The 20,828-nt window shown below is 32.4% G+C and overlaps 2 protein-coding genes and 1 long non-coding RNA gene across 4 annotated transcripts; all 3 read left to right on the plus strand.

The window, feature by feature from the left end:
- Positions 1-943: 943 nt before the first annotated feature.
- LOC139091603 (lipase member H-like) lies at positions 944-2,358 on the plus strand. Its single transcript, XM_070641749.1, has 3 exons — positions 944-1,033; positions 1,092-1,275; positions 1,573-2,358. Exons 1-3 carry the CDS (start codon positions 994-996, stop codon positions 2,291-2,293), a joined length of 945 nt encoding a protein of 314 aa, XP_070497850.1. The 5' UTR covers positions 944-993; the 3' UTR covers positions 2,294-2,358.
- Positions 2,359-2,867: 509 nt separating this feature from the next.
- On the plus strand, positions 2,868-10,154 carry LOC139091611 (uncharacterized). Of its 2 annotated transcripts, XR_011544526.1 has the most exons (4): positions 2,868-3,128; positions 3,701-3,935; positions 4,662-4,904; positions 10,029-10,154. It is a non-coding gene; the product is annotated as an uncharacterized lncRNA (long non-coding RNA). The 2 variants fall into 2 exon arrangements; XR_011544527.1 differs by lacking the exon at positions 2,868-3,128 and having other exon boundaries at positions 3,446-3,935.
- Positions 10,155-10,495: 341 nt separating this feature from the next.
- On the plus strand, positions 10,496-14,899 carry LOC139091641 (zinc finger protein 43-like). The gene is made up of 3 exons (XM_070641789.1): positions 10,496-10,806; positions 11,086-11,588; positions 13,932-14,899. The coding sequence occupies exons 1-3, from the start codon at positions 10,496-10,498 to the stop codon at positions 14,897-14,899; spliced, it is 1,782 nt and encodes a 593-aa protein (XP_070497890.1).
- Positions 14,900-20,828: the final 5,929 nt, after the last annotated feature.

Here is a 20,828-nt window from a genome sequence, read left to right on the forward strand (position 1 = left end):
GTCTTTTCATTTGTGTCACTCGGGGTTGTTCTCCTCGAGAACAGTAGGGTGCTTTGGTTAGGAATGCTTTAGCGCAAATCAATGATTGTTGCTGTTCATGTGATATTTATATTGACTAAGTCTACTTTTGCAGAGTCGATTCAGAGTTTCAAATGAAGAAATTTAAGTCGAATCAAGTCGATTACAAATATTTGAATCAATTTTAGTTAAATTAATTTAATTTCAAGATGTGATATAAAGGAAGAGATTTATGATAACTGAATTTACAGTATTTATTAGATGCTCCTTTAGTGTATGCCACCCGAATTAAGACTTTCAAATGAAAAAGTATTTAGTCGTTGAAATAAACTATATGTTCACTACCTTTATGACTTTCAGATTTCAATTATATTTAATTATTATTTATATTTCAATCATTATTGCTGTATATTTAAATATAATTATTTTTTTTCACATTATTTCTTTATTATTAAGCTTAATTCAGTAATTAAGTAGTAGTTAGGAAGCTTAATAGTATTTCAGAAGCTTACCTTAATCGACAATTACCATACTCAACTAAATAAGTGTGTTCGGGAGTGCACTCAATCAATATAATTGAGCATGCTCAATTTTGTGAGCATACTCATGAGTCCTTTGGGTTACTACATCAAAAACATCATCCGTGGCATCATCATAACTAGTGAATCACCCACCACACCAATATCTCCCATCAAAAATCCCCTAAAATTAAAGCTACATATCAACCAACTCATTTAATATTTATCACACAATATTTTTCGTCATTTCTGCGAACATTTTTCTTCTCAATGAATGAAACAAAAACGAGCCCAATGACTTTACTCAACGTAAAACAATAAGAAGAAATAGTTTTTCATTATCTTATCTTAATGTCAATTGATACATGCATCAGAAACACAGAAATAATAATAAAAATGCTCCGCAATGGACATCAAACAGTTGAATCAATTTCATAGCGACAAAAGGAAGTAAAAGATGAAATTGGTCGGTTTAATTTTGCTGGTTGTGTCACAAGGTAAGGAAATTGATGACTTGGAAGTTTTTGGTGATTTACAAATTTTGACAAATTTCAGCACTTCTAGCCGAGTCGGTTGAGTATGAAGGGAAATTTTTCTGGAATTTGTTCTCGTTCCGGCCTGAACGAGATGTCAAGTTTTATCTTTTCACGCGTAGAAATGCTTATAGTGGACAGGAAGTGATGTTGGGTGATATGAATTCAGTTGTTCGTAGCAATTTCAATCCTAAGAATCCAACCAAGTAAGTTTTGGAATGTTAGATTGACCTGTCTCTAGTTTGGGGTCAGATTCGGTGTTAACAAGCCTTAGACCAGCCTAGCAAGGCTGGAACTGAATTTTTCATCCTTATGCTTTCGTTGTGTGTCTTTCGGGATAAGAGTCATTCACTAGAGATGCTATTGATGTACTCTACGCCATATCCGGAAGGTACACAATGTGAAAATCGTGAAAATGTGTCCTTTGACTGCCATAACTCTAATATGGCTCTTTAGAGGCTGTTCTCTTATTGCATATTCATTGCTTCTCTTATTTCCTTCAGATTCCTCATCCACGGATGGCAAGGCGACTACGAAACAACTTTTAACGAAAAAGTGTCAACTGAATTTCTCATAAAAGATGACATTAACATATTCCGTGTCGATTGGAGTGTTGCAGCTCAGACAATTAATTATATGCTTGCAGCACGTCGAGTTCCAGGTGTAGGAAAAGTTCTTGGAGAGTTTATTGACTTCCTTAATGCTAATAATGCACTCGATTTGAATACTGTGACAATTATTGGATTTTCATTGGGTGCTCATGTTGCTGGATTTGGTGGGAAGAATGTCCAACGTGGATTGGTTCGTGAAATAATTGGATTAGATCCAGCTGGTCCATTATTCAATTCTAAAGATGCAGACGGTAGATTGGATTATTCTGATGCTTCATATGTTGAAGTTATCCATACCAACATGGGAATGACAGGAATGAGTAAGTTGATCGGTCACACAGACTTTATTGCCAATGGTGGAACACATCAGCCAGGCTGTTTGACCGATTCATGTTCACATCATCGTGCCCCACAATTTTATATCGAATCAATCAATATGAATCCATTCTGGGCAAGACGATGTGATTCACATGCAAATATAAATCGAGGAGGTTGCAAAGGTGAACTCATCCTCATGGGAAACCTTGATAATGCTGGAAAGAATCTAACTGGAATCTTTCATTTTAATACAAATCGCAATTCACCCTTTTCTCAAAGTATACCAGAAATATGAGATCAATCAGAATGAAATTGATATGTTCAGGTTGAATAAAATATATGAAAATAAATGAAGAAAAAGTTTTTAAGTGACCAAAAAAATAAGGAAAGGTTTGATTCCATTTTCTTCTGTGGAAATCATACCGTTGATATTTTATGGAAAGGTTTATTATAGTCAATATAAAGGGTGACTCCTTTGGGACATCATTTTATTATTCTGAATATGATTTCAATATTTTTTTCTTATGGTGAATTTTAAGATTGGATCTGTTAAGGGTTTAGGAGGGAGGAATGGCTTGAAGAAAATTTAATAAGAAATGAGAATTGGTATTAAAGCTTAAAGTCTGTGAGTGAATTTGAATATAAGGTATAGTTAAAGTTTAGAACAGGAGTAAGCAACCTGTGTGCCGAGACATAATAGGATGCAGCCAAAAACTATGGGAATGCTATGAACTGTAAGTCATGTGCGCTTTCGGTCGAGGCTTCTCGTCAATTTGTGTCGCAAAAATAAGAGGTTGCCCATCACTGATTTAGAAGATTAAAATGTCTGAGAATGTGTATGAAAGCTCAAATTTAGGAACGAGGCTGTTGATAAGCTGGTTTTAAGCAATCTCTAGGCTTGAAGGATTGGAAATACTAAAGTTTGATTTCAAAATTGTCCTTTTTCCAGTACACACCTGTGTTGGGCATCCATAGTATCTCCTTATGCTGTTAAATGCATCGCTGGCAATCGGACTATGATACTCATGATGGTAGTCGCATAACCAGGTTAGGTGTGATGAGACTCACCCAAATAGACAACAAGCACGCTCATATGGTTCATTGATGGCATCATGTTTCCATCTGTTAGGGTAATAATCATTTCTGTTATTGTTACAACTGACCACTTGCCAAGCTAGCATGAACAATGACGTTGAGCATCGTTTGATCGATACAAATCAGATCAAAGCATGACACCTGTTTAAAATAATTCCTTCAACGAAAAGTCCAGTAACGTCCTTGATACGTTGTGTTCATCAGTATAAATTACTGGATAATATCCTCTGCCTAAATTATCCTTTGTAATCTTCTATACTGATAATTGAACTGTATTAACAGTTTTAGGGGATTTCATACATTATTAGTATTCATGCTATACTCTCAACCCAGACCATAACATCGACTATGCTTGCTCTTTCCTCTGTAGGACTCAATTTCATAACATTCTATTCAAATTTCAGGTCTTATGACAATATTTTGATTTTATGTTCCTTTAAATTCCATTCAACATGAACTTGAACTTGACAGAACCTCCAAAAAATCTAAATAGCCCAAAAATTAATTCTAACGAAATTTGAGAAGCATTCATCCTCACTTAACGTATCTACGTCAAATCCATCTTCTTTATATGAAAAGAAGACTTTCTGATTTATTCTTTTTCAAGGTTTCATCTCCTGACGCATCAAATTCCAAAAACAATCTATCGAAGCCTTAAAACTCAAGTGCCAAAAGTGATTTACTTCTTCACCTCCCACTGAAATTTATCAACATAAACATACATACTGTGAGATAACAATCAACAATGTTTGGAAGGCTTTACAATGAAAGGCATAGTTGGAGACATTTTGCTATTCTTATCACGAAGTCATCATGTTTAGGACATTCATAAAGTACAAGAGGTAAGGCATCGAGTGTTTACCTTGCAGCATATAACAAAAAATATCACAAATAATCCTCCATGATTCACCTAGATTAAGATTTATGATTTTATGTGTGTGCATTGTGTGGAAAAAAGAAGAATAATAGACATGATAGACCGAAAGGCATTTTTTTTGCTGTACGATTCATGGCGTAAATAAAAACAGACAGAATTTTCATTTCTCAACATGCTATCCTCTTATGCTGTATACAATACACAATATGTGTGATAAATAAAATGGCAAAAAGTGAGAAAAAAATAAGCTAAGGAGGAATAAAAATCCTAACAAGAGAGAAACACCCTTCTGAAAACCGGTGTGTATTCTACGTCCGACTGCCTGGAGCCGAATAATCATTTATATTATTTTCTATTATTACTTCTCTCCTTAGCTTTATATACACACATATTTGCAATTTGATGATACACGTAGGATGAAGCATTTAATGTTATTTTCATAAATGTCGACTCGTTCCTTACCTTTTTTGATGTTTGTTGGTTGTGTTGAATGCTGAATATTGACTTGAAGATGATAATTGAGATGGAAAAAATGTGAATGAATATGATTTTATGAATAAATTTGAAGATGTTTTGAATAAATTTGAGGATTTTTTGATTAGAAATGAGTCATGGGATGTTTGGATTGCTGATGGGATTGATAGAAGGTTTGGAAAATAATTTGGCAATTTAAGTATGTTGTAAATTTCAGATTTAATCAATGGTTTGTTGCAAATTTTGGATTTGTCTTGAATTCTACCTGATTTGCCTAACGATAAGTGAGATTTAGAAGAGCTGGCCAGGAGGACATCAATCGAGAAGTACAATATGGCTGGATAAGTTACACACTTCGAAAACGGATTAGTGTTGTAGCTGGGGATGAGACACAAGCTTAATATACTGCTTTTGGTAGGAATCTACAAGGGAAAAGGCGTCCAGGTGCGACTAAGACCAAGTAAGTGAGACTTAGATAATTTTGGATTCAATTTGAGCTTAAATTCTATCGTGGAGTCAAAATGCTCGGTGTTACGTACAGTAAGCAATGTTAACACTACCCTTGTTGTATATTATTGAAGTTTCGATACAAACTTACACTAAAGTAATCCTCAAGCTTCATATTAGGCTATCACTAAGGCTAAAGCACCCTATAGTAAATCATAATTAGAATGTTTCGAGACAAAACAGTTTATTTGTCACTCCGGAAGCCACACGACGTCGAAATGGTCAAAAATCTAGCTCTAAATCAGTGTGTCTCTTGCCCCTGTCTAAGATTGATGATAATATCAGCTTCAAGACAAAGTTAAGTCAGTCTGGGACTGGATTTTTGGCCATTTCTTCACCATATGCTTTCCGGATACATTATTGACTATGATTTGTCTAAAAATATATCAAGTCGAAGACTAGACTATGAACTATGTAAGAGCCAAGTCCATACTTAGCTACAATCCCTTAATTCATAGAGTTGACAACAAATTTTCCAACTTCCAGTCAATAACATCAAATTCCCTGAACCAAACTAATCAATCAATAGTTTCTTCCAATAGTTCATCAAAAACTTCCACAATAAATCAATGATAAAGCACAAATAATTGCAGTGCTTAGAAATAATTAGCAAAAAAGTCATTCAACGTAATCAAGACAAGATTAATTAAAATTCTGTTTGCTTTCTACTTTTCCATTCCTCTCCCCATCCCTGACTATGTCTTATTTACTTCTGTCTTTCTTATTATAAGGTATGATTGGGGCTTCCTTACTGTCAATTCTTATTCCATCATCTTATCAGTGATCTTGATGCAAATAACAAATAAACAGGCACTCGTGTAACATAATTATCTTGAAAAAAAAGGCACATGGAAGTTTTCATCGTACTTTTTTTTGTGTTTTGTCTCATTTTGCCTGCTTCAATATTTTTGATAAAACCTTTTCGGATTAAGAAGAGCAAAAAAAGTAAACAAATTTGATGATTTTTTTGGAGGGATGTGGAAGGGGATTTAAAGGAGCAGTTTGTCTGTAGTTGATGACTCAATTAGATGATTTGAACAAGATAGGGATGGAAGATGGTGTGAAAATTCTTAAGTAGCGAAGCTAGGATACGGGATGACTAGGTCATGCAAAGAATCAAGTTGCCTAGGTCATACCTATACCGTTTAGGAATCTCAGCCTGTTATAATGATTCAATCTAATCTATACTTAGCTATATGTATACTAAGCTGCTATGTACCCTAACGGGAAAAGAGAACGCTTTTAGATACCACAGTGGTATTTTTGTACCATCAAAGCATGCTCTTTGACTGTTATGTGTAGAACTAGAACCTTAAAGCTTCATTTTACAATAGATTATTGTTGTATAATACTTAACAATCGCGTACAGCATTGAGGCTGCTTATAGAGACAGTACCTAGGCTGGTGTTCATGACTGACATGGATTAGCTGAAGCTAGCAATATAGCTTATCTTCTGAAGATTACAATTGATCTGTAAAGCCATCGAAGTAAGTAAGCTAGTTCTAATTCTGACTATAAAGCTTCAAATGACATCAGTGAGATCTCAACTAGATTCTATCAAATCCAAGATAGTTCTGAATATACAGACTATAAGAATAAGCGTCTAGTTCCACCTCCAGCAAACTTCATATCCTTCCCCAACTTATCTATTTCCTTCCCAGAATTATTTTAGCAAATTAAGATTGCTTGATAACAAAACAAATGAAAGAAAATTAGTTACCTTAAAAAATTGAAAACAAAAACCTAGCATCAAGACTAAGTAGCACAATCCTTCCCTCGTACATAGACACGTAATTCCAACAGACAAAAGACATAAACTTCACCCCCTTTTCTGATAATCCGATTATTTTTTCCCGTGATTTTTCACCAATTTTTCTTTTTTAGTCGTCTGTTTATTGTTTATTCTTTCTTTAATTACTTACGCTTCTGTGCTGAATTTTTTTTTTTTTTGTGCTGACATAAGACGCTTTTATTGCGATCTTCTTTTTGCCTTCATTTAATTGGATTTGTGAGAAATTTTTATGCTGAATTTTTTTGTTTAATTCTATTGCTATTAAGGGAAGGTTGGAAGCAAGTTGCGAGCAGGGTTGGATTATTAGTGATTAGAACTTAGTTAACATTTCAATCTCAATTCTGAATAGCATAAGTCGGTTAATAAACCGGCAATAGACTAGATTGACTCTGGCTTTGTACCGGATTCAGTGTACATTAATCCGGTTCTATGTATGCCAGAGTCATGGCAGCCTGTAGTCAGATTTTTGACTTGTTAACTGATTTGTGCTGTTCGAGAAGTCGAAATAGTGAGTGCAATATGAATATTTCCAGTTTTTAGTCGATCAATTAAAGGTCGACAGGGATAATTTCAATTATTGTAGTTATTTTAGACATAATGATGGTCTTTTTCTGATTATATCTACCTTGATCCCAAATCTGATTTAACAAAGTCAAATTACCATCCAGAAAGACACACGATGTAAAAATGGCTGAAAACCTCATTCCACTCAAGCATAACTCTGTCCGAAGGCCAGATTCGATGAAATCCGGAGTCCAGCCAGAGTCAAGTCAGTCTTACTTTCTTACTTCGCTGGCCGTCAGCAGTGATCCATAAACTAGCATTATCGCTAGATGCTGTTTGCCCTTTGCCACACCTTCGAGAGACCAGTTAAGTCAGCCTGTGATAGGATTTTCAGCCATTTCTCCCGTCTGAATTCCCGACATAAACAACTCCCAAACTCCAACTCTGACTATGAGAAAAATCTCACAATAAAGTAGAATGAGACCAAAAAAAAAGCGAAACTATCACGCGATGAAGAGGAAGTTGATTTTAAGTACCATTGAAAATTGCAAAACTTTTTAACATTAACCGAGAATCAGGATGAAAAAATCTCTGTGCTGTAAAATATTTTTCTGTTTACGAATGCCGAAAATAGTTTTGTTGTTGTTGTCGTTGACTATATATATGTTTTGAATAAAGAGAGATATCGAACGCATAAATATACATTCACAAACCCTCAACCATACTCACCTATCTACTAAGCGCCACAATTGAGTCGTGACATCGTAAACAATCCATAAATAATTTAAGCAATATCAATAAATTTTTAAGCAGTCAATAAATATCTATAGTTGACATGATTTCATATTGGAACTGCTTTTGGAAGAATATAACGAGAGATGGTTTAAACGTAAAACGTATTTAAAGCAATTTTTATTAAAATTTATTGTCAATGTGATTTTTTTTTTTATGGCACACCGTGAACTTCTGCCATTTGTGACTTTAATTTTGGGTGTACAATAGATAAATATTGATGGAAAATGGCATGGAAAACCTCGAAGTGTTTCTTTTTTGTTATGTGGAAGTGGAGGAAAATTGAGGAATTGGATGGCAGTGGTGTATGATAGGTTGAACCTCCTCTCGCTCAATTTGGATGCTCATTAGAGGCAAGACTAGAGCTAGAAGTTGACTTGAGTTGACTTTTCGATACAAAATCCGAGTCTCCTTCAATTTCTTAGTAAGACTTAGATTGACAGAGTAGAGTATAATTTAGGATATCGAGCCTTCGGTAGGCTCATCTGTCAGTGAAAAGACTATTATGGCCGAGTGGCTAAACAACAGACTGGAAATCTGTAGCCTTCTCATTAATGATGACGTAGGCTCGATTCCTACAAAACCCCAAACTCTCAATCATTACATTGTGTTAAGGTATCCAACTACAGGATAAGAATTTAATGCTCTGAATCCCGAGATTGATTCAAGGATTGCATGCAACTTGAAACAACCTTCACCGCTGCTCTGGATCATCTTAATGATTTGAACAGAACATCAAGTGTACCGCAGCACACAAGTTGCCCACCACTGATATAAGGACTATATGATCAAGACTGAACAACAGAGTTTCGTTGAGTTGACTCAGATTTTGTATCATAAAAACAGCTCAAGTCGACTCGATTCCATCTGAAATTCAAAAGGATTTATGGGTTTAAAAAACCTACTTAAAGTGTTGCCGATATTACGAGGAATCACACAATGCTTGAGACGTTAAACATTTGCGTTACACATCCTTAAACTGCCTCATTCTAAGAACAACAGTTTCTAATCCAAACCTACTTGTAATGCTATCTCATTGACCATAAATGACTCATATCCTATTCGACAAGAGTATAAACTTCATTCATGTATAGCCGGGTATAGCCTTGAACCGGTTAACTCAATTATTGATTCTCTGATCTTTATCCACATGTCCAACAACCCAATTTTTCCATAAATTACGTCCAACGCAATTGATTCCTCAATATCTGTAGTTACTAACCACTCAAAGCTCATTCCACACCATTCAAACCCACATTCTCATCAAACAAACTTCATTTCCACATTTAAATACCGGATGGATATTCCTGCATAATTACAAGTACGGTATAGATGGGGAACATGATTAACGGTAATTAAAAAACTTTTTCCTCTGAATTAATTTTTTTTTATCGCATCATTTGAGTTATCTGTATGAGCTGTAACTGTGCTGCATAAATGGTCGAAAAATAAAAAAAAAGGAATTTCCATTTGAAATGAGCTTGTCGTCAGTCGCATACTTTTTTATTTTGCAGGATAATGTTTCTGAAACTCTAAAATCCGGAATGAAAATTATTATTCAGATCTTTTTGACCTGCTCATTGTAATTAACCAACTGTTACTGTAAAGTTCTGTGAAGAACAAATTTCGTTTAATTAAAAATATTTTAATCTGATGATTCACGTCTTCATTTACCTCATTTTTTTTTATAGGAAAGTTAAACATTTGCACAACTTCCGTTTATTTTACATCATTTCCGTTAGATTCTAGGAAGTTAAAACTGAATTAATTAGGAATGTGAAGTTAAAATTTGAGTTTATAATGCAAAAATGTTTGCTTAATTTGGTTTGTTTGAGTTTTGTAGAGAATTTTTGAGATGAAATTGTGTATGTAAAGGTTGAATATGGCTTGAGGATGTGATGATGTTATTTTGATGAATTTTTAGTGATTTTTGTTGGAAATTTTTTGCTATTTTTTTTTGAAATATTTTGTATTCTTATTCATATTAGGAAGGGCAATCTTTAAATACCCGAGCTACACAAATGAAGATGACTCCGCCACGGAGGTTTTAAGGATCTGCAAAGGATTAGAAATGGTAGAAGTAATCTAAAGACAGATCCAGCTTTCGACAAACTGAATGATAAAGATCTGAGGAAGACAATAGAACTTGAATTGGATGCAGCAATTCACAAAAGTTCTCAAAAAATATAGCCGGTTTTATACGTTCTATCCGCACATGAAACCACATACGCCAAGCCAAGGAATTAAGTAAGTAATAAATGAAGTTTCCCGGAAACTTCTTCTTTTCTGTCGATCATGATGTTAAGTGTATTTATTGCAGAATTTTTAAAATTTAATAACATTTATCAAAACAGAATCTCATTTAAAGTTTAGTAAATAAGATTTTAGAATTCCATATAAATTTGCTTCGTATCACTAATCAGTAAGTAATTCACCAACAAAAGTTTCATTAAAAATGACATCAAAAATTACAAATTTCTTCAAAGTCAAACCAAAATCATCAAAAATTGGGGAAGACGAATCAATACCACCAAAAATTCGTGAATGTCAAGTGATTTTGAAGGATATTAAGCATCAACTTGGTAATAATCAGCTAAAATTATTTGAAGATATTTCATTAAACGAAAGGAATAGCTGCAAAATAGAAAAGAGTATTTGCAAGTTTTGTGGAAAATTATCATCTTCGAAAGAAAATTTATTGAGGCATATGAGGACTCTTCATCCAACTGAATTTGATCTCTTTACCTGTGAAATATGCAATCAAAGGTTTGTCAAAAAACAATCTTTGGAAGTTCACATGAAGAAGAAACATCCTGATGGACAAATTGATCAATTTGAGTGTGATTTTGATGGAAAGATTTTTAAAACAAAAAAAGAACTTCGCAGTCACATGGCCTGTCATCTTTCATTGGTTGAATGTCAAATTTGTCATAAAATGCTAAAATTTAGGTACATTGATTCTCATATGACAAATTTCCATGCTACTGGGAATAACTTCAATTGCAAATTTTGTGAAAAACAATTTAAATCCAAATATTATTTAAGTTTACACGAAAAAACTCATAACAAGCAATTTAAATGTGAAATATGCAACAAAATGTTTTCATTCAACTCACATCTTGACGATCATAAGAAAACTGTTCATGAAAATCCAGGAAGTTTCGAATGTGAAATTTGTGGGAAGAAATTCAATGAAAAATCCACTCTAAAAACTCATCAAAAAACACACAATAAAAATCGTCCGAAATCATTTCAGTGTCAAAGATGTAATTATGCAACTGATAATAAAAATCGTTTCAAAGTACATCAAAAGTCTCATGAACGTCAAGACAAAAAGTTTGCAGCGATGAAAAATCCATTAAAATGTAAAAAATGTCCAAAATTTTACAAAAATAATCTTACTTTAAGTAAACACATGTGGAGTGTCCATCAAAAAGAATTATTTCAATGCGATTTATGTGCGAAATTCATTAAAATCAAGGCAAACTTAATTAATCATATTGATAACCACATCCGTAGGATTAACAACATTTCAAAAGTTAATAAGTAAAACTAAAAAGCAAAGAATAATAAAAGTCTTTTGATTTTTTAAAAAATTAAGAAGAAAGTTGAAAAACTGAAAAAAAAGCTTAGAGAATATAACTCTTAATAATGTATAAATAGTAAATGCTTTATTTAATATTTAAAGAAAAACTTTCTGATTTTTTTTTTTTAAATAATTGTCCAAGAACTAAAGGATGATGCAATTGATTTCATATTGCATTAAGATGACTTTTTACTTCGAGATGGCTGTCAAATGGAGCCTATGTATTTTTACTTTGTTTTCTTAGAAAATGCAAAAAAATTTGCTTTCTAATTTAAACAAATTCAATAGCATGACTTATCGCCAACATTAAAATTAGTAATAAAAGAAAGATCTACACAAAGATTAAAAAAGTTTATAAAATATGAAGAAAATCTCATTTAAAGTTTATTAAATCATAAGTATAAAATACCTTTACATTTCTTTTAAACTCCACTCATCTTCAGTAACTCATCAAAAAAAGTTCGTCTAAAAAATGTCATCAAAAATTACAAATTTTTTCAAGGTCAAACCAAAAGTAGACAAAATTGACGAAGAAGTTTCAAAATCACCAAAAATTCGAGAATGTCAAGTTGTTATAAAGGATATTAAGCATCAATTTGGTAACAATGAGCTCAAATTATTTAAAAAAATTTCATTAAATGAAAGGAAGAGCAGTAAAAAAGGAAAGCATATTTGCAAGTTTTGTGGAAAAGAATTTTCTTGTGATCCAGCTTTAAACAGACACATGAAGTATGCACATACCACAGAGTTTGACCTTTTTAACTGTGAAATATGCAATTTAAAGTTTTTCCGGAGTAATATTTTAAAAAAACACATGAAGAAGAAACATCCTGATGGGCAAATTGAACAGTTTGAGTGCGATTATGATGGAAAGATTTTTAAAACAAAAAAAGAACTTTATAATCACATGGGATGTCATCTTTCATTGGTTGAATGTCAAATTTGTCATAAAATGCTAAAATATTTTTGCATGAAAACGCATATGAGAGATTTTCATGCTACTGATAAAAAATTCAATTGCAAAATTTGTAACAAACAATTTAAATCTAAAAATTCTTTAAATATTCATAAAAAAATTCATAACAAGCAATTTAAATGTGAAATATGCAGCAAATTATTTTCATTAATGTGTTATCTTAACAATCATAAGAGAAATTTTCATGAAAGTCCAGGAAGCTTCGAATGTGAAATTTGTGGGAAGAAATTCAATGAAAAATCTATTCTAAATAATCATCAAAAATCCCACAATCGTCTGAAATCACTGCAATGTCAACGATGTGATTTTGCAACTGATAATAAGAATTCTTTAAAAAAACATCAAAATGTTCACGAACGTCAAGATGCAAAATTTGCATTGATAAAAAATCCACTAAAATGTGAAAAATGTCCAAAATTTTGTAAAGATAAAACATCTTTGTCCAAGCATATGAGATTTGTCCATCCTAAAGAATTATTTCAATGCGATTTATGTGCAAAATTCATTAAAAGTAAAAGGGATTTAGTCAAACACATCAATATTCATGTTCGTAAGGCTACAGGTAATCAACAAAAGGCTGCGTAAAATTAATGAAAAAATAAATTTTTCTATCAACGCAAAAATCAACCAGCATAAGAAGAATTATCATGAAAATCCTAGAGGTTACGAATGTAAAATTTTTGAGAAGAAATTAATGAAAAATGGGTTTTAAATAATCATCGTAAAATTCACATCAAAACTCATCAAATAACAATTAACAGCAATAACAATTATTAAGCACTATTTGAATTTTAGTAAAGTAGGAAAATTATGAATAATAAAAAAATTATAAGACTTCAAATCAAACTAAAATTTTTAATTTATACAAAAATTGTTAAATTTCAGCTATTCCTGAATTCACCATACAAAAACCTGAAAATTCTGATTTTTTACAATCATATCAATGAACTGCAACATTTTCACATATTTTGTTGAACATTTAAATTAAGCAGTTTGGTATTAAATCAAATTAAATTCAATTTAACATTTTTTACTATATTTAAAGATTTCTCTGCAGGAAATAGCGTTAAATCTTTGAAAATTAATTCGATCGAGTTTGAATGAATTATTAATCTTTGATTTGAATTTCTAAACTTTCTGACTTAAAAAATTTAAAAGCCAATGTATTTTTAGTACCTAAAAACTTGTACTTGTAAAATCTCATTTAAAGTTTATTAAATTACTAGTATAAAATACCTATACATTCCTTTTTGACGTCACTTATCATCAGTAACTCATCAAACTAAGTTCGTCTAAAAATGACATCAAAAATTACAAATTTCTTCAAAGTCAAACCAAAATCATCAAAAGTTGAAAAAGATGAAACAATATCACCGAAAATCCGAGAATGTCAAGTTATTCTAAAAGATATTAAGCATCAATTTGTTAACAATGAGCTGGAGTTATTTAAAGAAATTTCATCATACGAAAGGAAAAGCTGCAAAAAGGACAATTATATTTGTAAGTTTTGTGGAAAGAAATTGTCTTCGGAAAGAAATTTGAATCAGCACATGAAGAATATTCATCCAGATGGACAAATTGATCAATTTGAGTGCGATTTTGATGGAAAGATTTTCAAAAAAAAAAGTGAACTTTACATTCACATGGGCTGTCATCGTGCATTGGTTGAATGTCAAATTTGCCATAAAATGCTAAAATATCTTGCCATGAATTCTCATTTAAGAAACTTTCATGCAACTGATAAAAAATTCCAATGTAAAATTTGTGATAAACGATTTAAATCCAAAAAATATTTATGGATGCACGAAAAAACTCATAACAAGCAATTTAAATGTGAAATATGCAACAAAATGTTTTCATTCAACTCACATCTTGACGATCATAAGAAGAAATATCATAACAATCCAGGAAGTTTCGAATGTGAAATTTGTGGGAGAAAATTCAATCAAAAGTATCATTTGCAAGGACATCAAAAGATTCACCAAAAAAATCGTCCGAAATCATTTCAATGTCAAAGATGTGATTATGCGACCGATAATATGTTTCGTTTTAAAAACCATCAAAAGTCTCACGAACGTCAAGACAAGAAGTTTGCAGCAATGAAAAATCCACTAAAATGTGAAAAATGTCCAAAATTCTGTAAAGATAAAAATGCTTTAAACATGCATATGAGACATGTCCATCCAAAAGAATTATTTCAATGCGATTTGTGTGCAAAATTTCTTAAGGAAAAATCTACTCTTATACATCATATCAATACTCACATTTCTGGTAGATATGAAGGTGTGAAGAATTAATAATTTAATTTAAGTCATTTGACCTTCTGTCTATCATTCCGCTCTAAGCTCCATCCTTTTTTTCATAAACATCAAATTTCCTTGCAAAACTTTTTATTTTTTATCGAAATTTGTGAAATTTTTGAGATTTATTTGTTATTATATAAATCTAAATAGAAGCCCGACTAATCGTTAAATTAAGATCTTTTCACCATGCTTGGTGGTGGATTATTCTAGTAAGTAAATAATTTAACAAAATTTAATAAAATGCATGAAATAAAATATAAAGTTCTAAAATTCATTCAGATTTACTCGATCTTTCATTAACTATTTCGCCGATATAGTCCTAGATGTCTTCCACGTACCTATTGACTGCCAGTAAAGTGCTCAGATCAGTAAGGCAATCAAAAATAGTGGTTTAATTCCCATTTTGGACGAATTATTGAATCAACTCCTTTTTTCAGCAGTTTTATAAACTTGATTGTTACAATAATCACGACTGTCCCAATTGTGGCCGACAACCCATGGTCGCTGAATAATTAAGCCACCAAGAACAAAATAACTGTACTGCAAATCCACTTTGACTCACTAAATAAGTGTTTAGTCGCAAAACACCAATGAAGGAAGCTGAAATTTCGTGAAAAGAAGCTGTTGACAGAGACAATTTTGCATTTGGCATTGGAAAATTAGCAAGCGAAAGCCAACAAAAGGGCCAGTTTCAAACGACATCTGAGGGAGGTAATGTGGCACAATTGATCTGTACGGCCAGCGAAGTAAAGTAACTCCGAACATTTTGAAAACGAGGTTTACTTGACATTATGTTTTTTTTTTCCAACTCTGCACAGCTATATGGCCCAGTACACCTTTACAATGTTTTTAGCCACAATTTGTTTGTCGCGGATACACATTCCGAGTTGATATGACCTGAAACATCGAAAAAGAACCAAAATTTGACAAGATTTTTCCTAGGATCGAACCCGGGTCGTTAGGGTTGGGAGGTCGACACTCTAGCTACTCCACCACAGTTGCTATTTCGCTGTTCACACGAAGCTTAGCACAAAGGTGTAAAAAAGGTTTGGATAACTCGGAACTATATTTATGAAGTAATATTACTCATAACTTCCAAATCCACTCGTTATAAACATGAATCCCCATATCCACAAGCTCCCACAGCTCCCTCATCTGTTCTCATTGAGAAAAAAAAATTACTAAAAACAATTACAACTTGTTTATTTCCATTTCCCATTAGAGACAGGATGAAGGTGTGAGGACGACAAAAAAAAAGGAGTAACAAGTGCAAACATACCTTTCCGTACGTCGACAGTATTTAAAGCATCCTGAGAGTAAGGTTTATGTTTTATATTAATTAGGATTAATGTAAATATTTGTAGCTGAATTAATTTTTTGTTGTTGTTATTTTTAAAAGCATTTTTTTTTTCGTTCCTTTATCCTTCCTCCCCATTCCGTGCATGTATTATTATTATGTTTACTACTGCTACTCCTGCTGAACTGGCTGACTGAAAAAATAAAGTTGAAGATTTTACGATTTAATTTTTTTTTTTATTCTCATTCCAAAAAAATAAGGAATTGCTGTTGCTGTTGTTGCTACCGGGGTGATGTAAATTTATGACTACCGATAATAATGTTATGTAAAGTAAAGTGAAACATCAAAAAAATTTAAATTTATTAAATGCGCGCGGGGAAAGACTGTGTAAAATGGTGCAAAAGATGATTTAATTTGAATAAATTTTTGATGGTCATGACAGTAACGTAAATCCTCTCCCCCCATTCGGTACCATCATTTTACACGTTTATCGTTGGTCCTCAAGAGGAAAATTTATGGATTTACAGGAAAGAAATTTTTCAACACAAATCACTTTACTAATCTCTTCTTCTTATTTATGTTGTTTATGCGATTTATCATTTCACCTCCGTAGCAGAAGTAGAAGCATAAGCTCATCATAATTAATCTGATTTAAGGCAGTGTTTTGTGGGGAAATTTAATAAAATTTATTTGAATATTGTTTTGGATGTCGATTTTGGGGATTGGTATGGATGATGTGATTCTATTAAGTAATGTTCCGTTATTGGTAGATTTTTAGCGTTTTGGATAGTGCTAACTAGTAAATTAGTATATTACCTTTGACGTCTGAGCTCAAAAAAGGGACAAATCAACGAAGAATTTCAATTTTTTAAGATATTTTCTGACTTCTTACTTACTTACTTACTGGAACCGTGCTCCGACTTGGAGCCTAGGTTGCTACAAAAGGCCTTCCATCTGACTCTGTTGCTGGCTGTATCACAAAGCTTGTACAAATTTTCAGTTTTGACATCTAACTGGCATTCCTTGGCATTTTCTGACTTCGAAGCTTGAGAATAATGCTAGTAAGAAGAACGTGTTTTGTGGTTTTAAACTCAACTTGCAATAGAGTACAGTGACGTAAACATCTCCAAGTCTTATCTAAGAATTATTAAGGTTGAATAATTCACTTTTGCACTGAACGAAGAAGTCAAGAGAGTTCCTTACAGTAATAAGGCAGAAATATCCCGTACTTATACATAACCAGTTTACTGCCACTCCTGTATAATATTAACAGTTTAAAGTGAGATCCCAATCATTTGCATACTCTGCACATTGCAAGGACACTACATCACTTTGTGCTGATTCTAGAGTTTGACAAAGAACTGCGGGCTTGTATTTACTCTATTTTAGATACTCAGGCTTGAAGCTTTTGGTTGGACCTTATAGTTAGTTCAAAACTGAAGGCCTGTATTTCTTGCCTTGGTCGAACTATAGTTGATTCTAGTCAGGAACGGATTGGACAATATTCTTCAATTATCTGAGGGTTACAGAAACTGAAATACTCTTGGAACCTCCAAAATGTTTGAATTGAATTCAACTAAACCTGAAGAAAATGTCAATCATATCTCATTTTGAGCCACTCACGATTCGGTTCATTCAATTAATGAGTTACAGACGTAATGTTCTCTAGTGCCGCTAAACTACTTTAAATTGAAACTGAAATTATTCATTAACATTAGTCAAATATTTACTAATCGTGCTCTAAATTCCAAAACAGCATCATGCTTACATAAGATTCTCTAAATACAAGAATATCACGCATAATCACTAACAGCTCAATAAAGTATATTGCCATTTATTTAATTTATTAGTTCCCTCACACATCCAACAAAATCACGTCATTAATTATTCAATCAAAATATTTTTTTAAGGAAAATTCTTTCACTTAAAATAAGAACAAATTTTATGCTTAGTCATGGAATTAATAAGACATTTTAATCAAGCAAAACTATGTAGGTAGGAATAAAAATGAGGGTAGATGGGAGAGGATTAAAGTTTCGTAAGAAAATTGATTAAGGCACCACGGCGTCAACGTCTTTAATTTCAATTAATCATTCAATAAAAAAATCCTCTGCTGCTTTATATTCCATAAATGATGAGGTGAGGGGATGAAAATTTTTTGAAAAATTTTTCAATATTCTTTCTAGGGAAATCTGTAACTGTAGATGAATGAAGTAGTTAATTAATGATTATTTTTCCACTACCTTACAACCTGATATATAAGATGGCAATATTGTTGTTGTTGGATGATACCTAAATGTTCTTATTGTGACGTGTTTTTTTTTCCTATTTTCTCAGTTCCTTATGTATATGTCGCAAACATTTAGTGACGTTGAAATAGCTGAGAGTGATTAATGATGTTGAGGTTTTGCAATCTAAGATGTTTTGAGGGGGGTAAAAAATCTGGATAGAAGGAATGTATATATCACATAGAAAAATCAATATAATTGCCTAGATTAGACTCATAAGTAAGAAATTCCTTCCATAAATGCAGAGAAGAATAAAAATAAATAAATAAATACCGGAAAGTTGCATACTTCCATAAGTCGTATGTTTTTCACGGACATTTAGCATATTTCACATATAATTTAAATAGTTTGCTGCTTTTTTTTTTGGAAAGCACATTCACATGCCGGAAAAATAGTTGTGTATCAATGCTCTCTACATGAATGGAAAAAAAATACCTCATACAGATATGTAGGAAGAGGAAAATGTGAAATAACTTTTTGGGAATGCAAGTTAGCGCAGTTTTGTTTGTTTGATGCAATTTTGGATTTTTTATGAATTTTTTTAATGAACAATATTTCTGAGTTGGCAAAAATACATTAGAACTAGTCATTAACTGGACATTAAGTGATTCCATTTATAACGTATGTTTGTCCCTTCGGGAATAACCAGCATTTTTTGGATTTTCTCACATTAATCCTCCACGATTATGTTCTATTGATCAATTTGGCAATTGTCCAGTCATTCGGCTTAGACACAGATCAAGTTCGACAGAAGGATTGGTGTTTGACCTAGTAGGTTTCATTTATCACATTTTAAGGAAGATGAAGCAGACATAGTCAGTCAGGAATTGGTTTGAAAATCGAATATAAAAGTCTATTCAACCCCTTAAAGTTCGTTCACTTGTTATGAACTAATCATCATTAATAAGAATAGATAGATCCAGCTTAAGACGCCATCTGGCCATCTGAGGGAGGCTGTGGATCACAATCGATCTGTACAGAAAGTGAAGTAAGTAATCAGCAAAAATTTAGATCGGAACTTGGAAACTTCTCAAATGGACCATAATACCCTTTGAAACAGTAGTTTTGAGACCTATTAGCAGACGACACAGTTAAAAAACTCGAAAATGGCTCACGACTCTTCGCTTAATCAACAATTAATAGCATTTCTGTTTGTATTGCTCAATTCATCTAGGACAGTCAACCAATTCTAACCGTCAATAAGCATATTAATCTAGTTGAGCGTTTTTATGAGTATACTCAGTGGATATAATTGAGTATGCTCAATTTTGTGAGCATATCAACAGAATGTTTTATGTAAAACCGCGCTAAAAACAGCAGCAGTCGCTTTAATAAAAAAAAATGCATTCTCCACAAGCTCTATATGATCGAAGAAAAATATGTTTTGAATAAATTCTATAGTTATTTGACCATTATATTGTATGGTGCACACACAAAATAAAAAAAAATATTTTTTGTGCTTAAAAAAGCAGCAAAATGAAAAAAGAGATGAGCATGAGTAAAAAAAAAAGATGTTTTATGGTCAACAGAAGGAAGGAGATGAAATTTTTATTTTATGAGATCTGCATGAGGAAGCAAATATGCTGCTGCTTCTTATTATTATCCACAAAATTCATATTATGCATTGGCACGGTAGCCATAAGAATCCATTATTTTTTGAATTCCTTGACGATAACTTAAAGTAGATCGAACTCGTTCCTCACATTCTCACCTAAATAGCACATGACATTATGCAAATTAAATCCCCTTTTTTTGCATATATACACAATATAAAGTGAAAGGAATCTCCTCACCCTCATGATACATCCTCATAAAATAACCATTTAAAGACTGAATTGTTTTTGAGTATAACATGCGCAACCGGTTAGTGCTGATGATGCAGAAAGTGAAAATAAAACAATTTCCATATTCAAATTTATGGTTTTTCTTGATTCTTCTTTGTTGAGTTCTGTTTGGTGAGTTCTTTATTCTTCTTCGATGATTCATTTGGCTTTTGAAACTTTATTTTTAGTAAGGATTTACTCTAACAGGCATAAATACTACTTTTAGGTATTCGTCTTCTTGTACCATTAGAGCATACTCTTTGCCAGTTAGAGCCGGTCAAGAAGCGCAGAGCTGCATTTTGAGTGTTTTAGATGCACAGGTTTGAAGATTTCGAATAAAAATTATTATTTGTGCAAATATACAGACCTGAATATTGTCAAAATCTTTAATAAAGTTGAAAAAGTTTCTGAATTTATTGATAAATCTCAGCCGATTATGAGTTTAAAAATATTTGAAGATTTCTATTTTAACAACATTCATCATCAGTAAATCAAAAAAGGAAGTTTGTTAAAAA

Source organism: Chironomus tepperi, unplaced genomic scaffold (genome assembly GCF_022539635.2).
Source record: "Chironomus tepperi strain 1889 unplaced genomic scaffold, CSIRO-AGI_Ctep_v1 contig_257, whole genome shotgun sequence".
In the NCBI taxonomy this organism is placed as follows: domain Eukaryota; kingdom Metazoa; phylum Arthropoda; class Insecta; order Diptera; family Chironomidae; genus Chironomus; species Chironomus tepperi.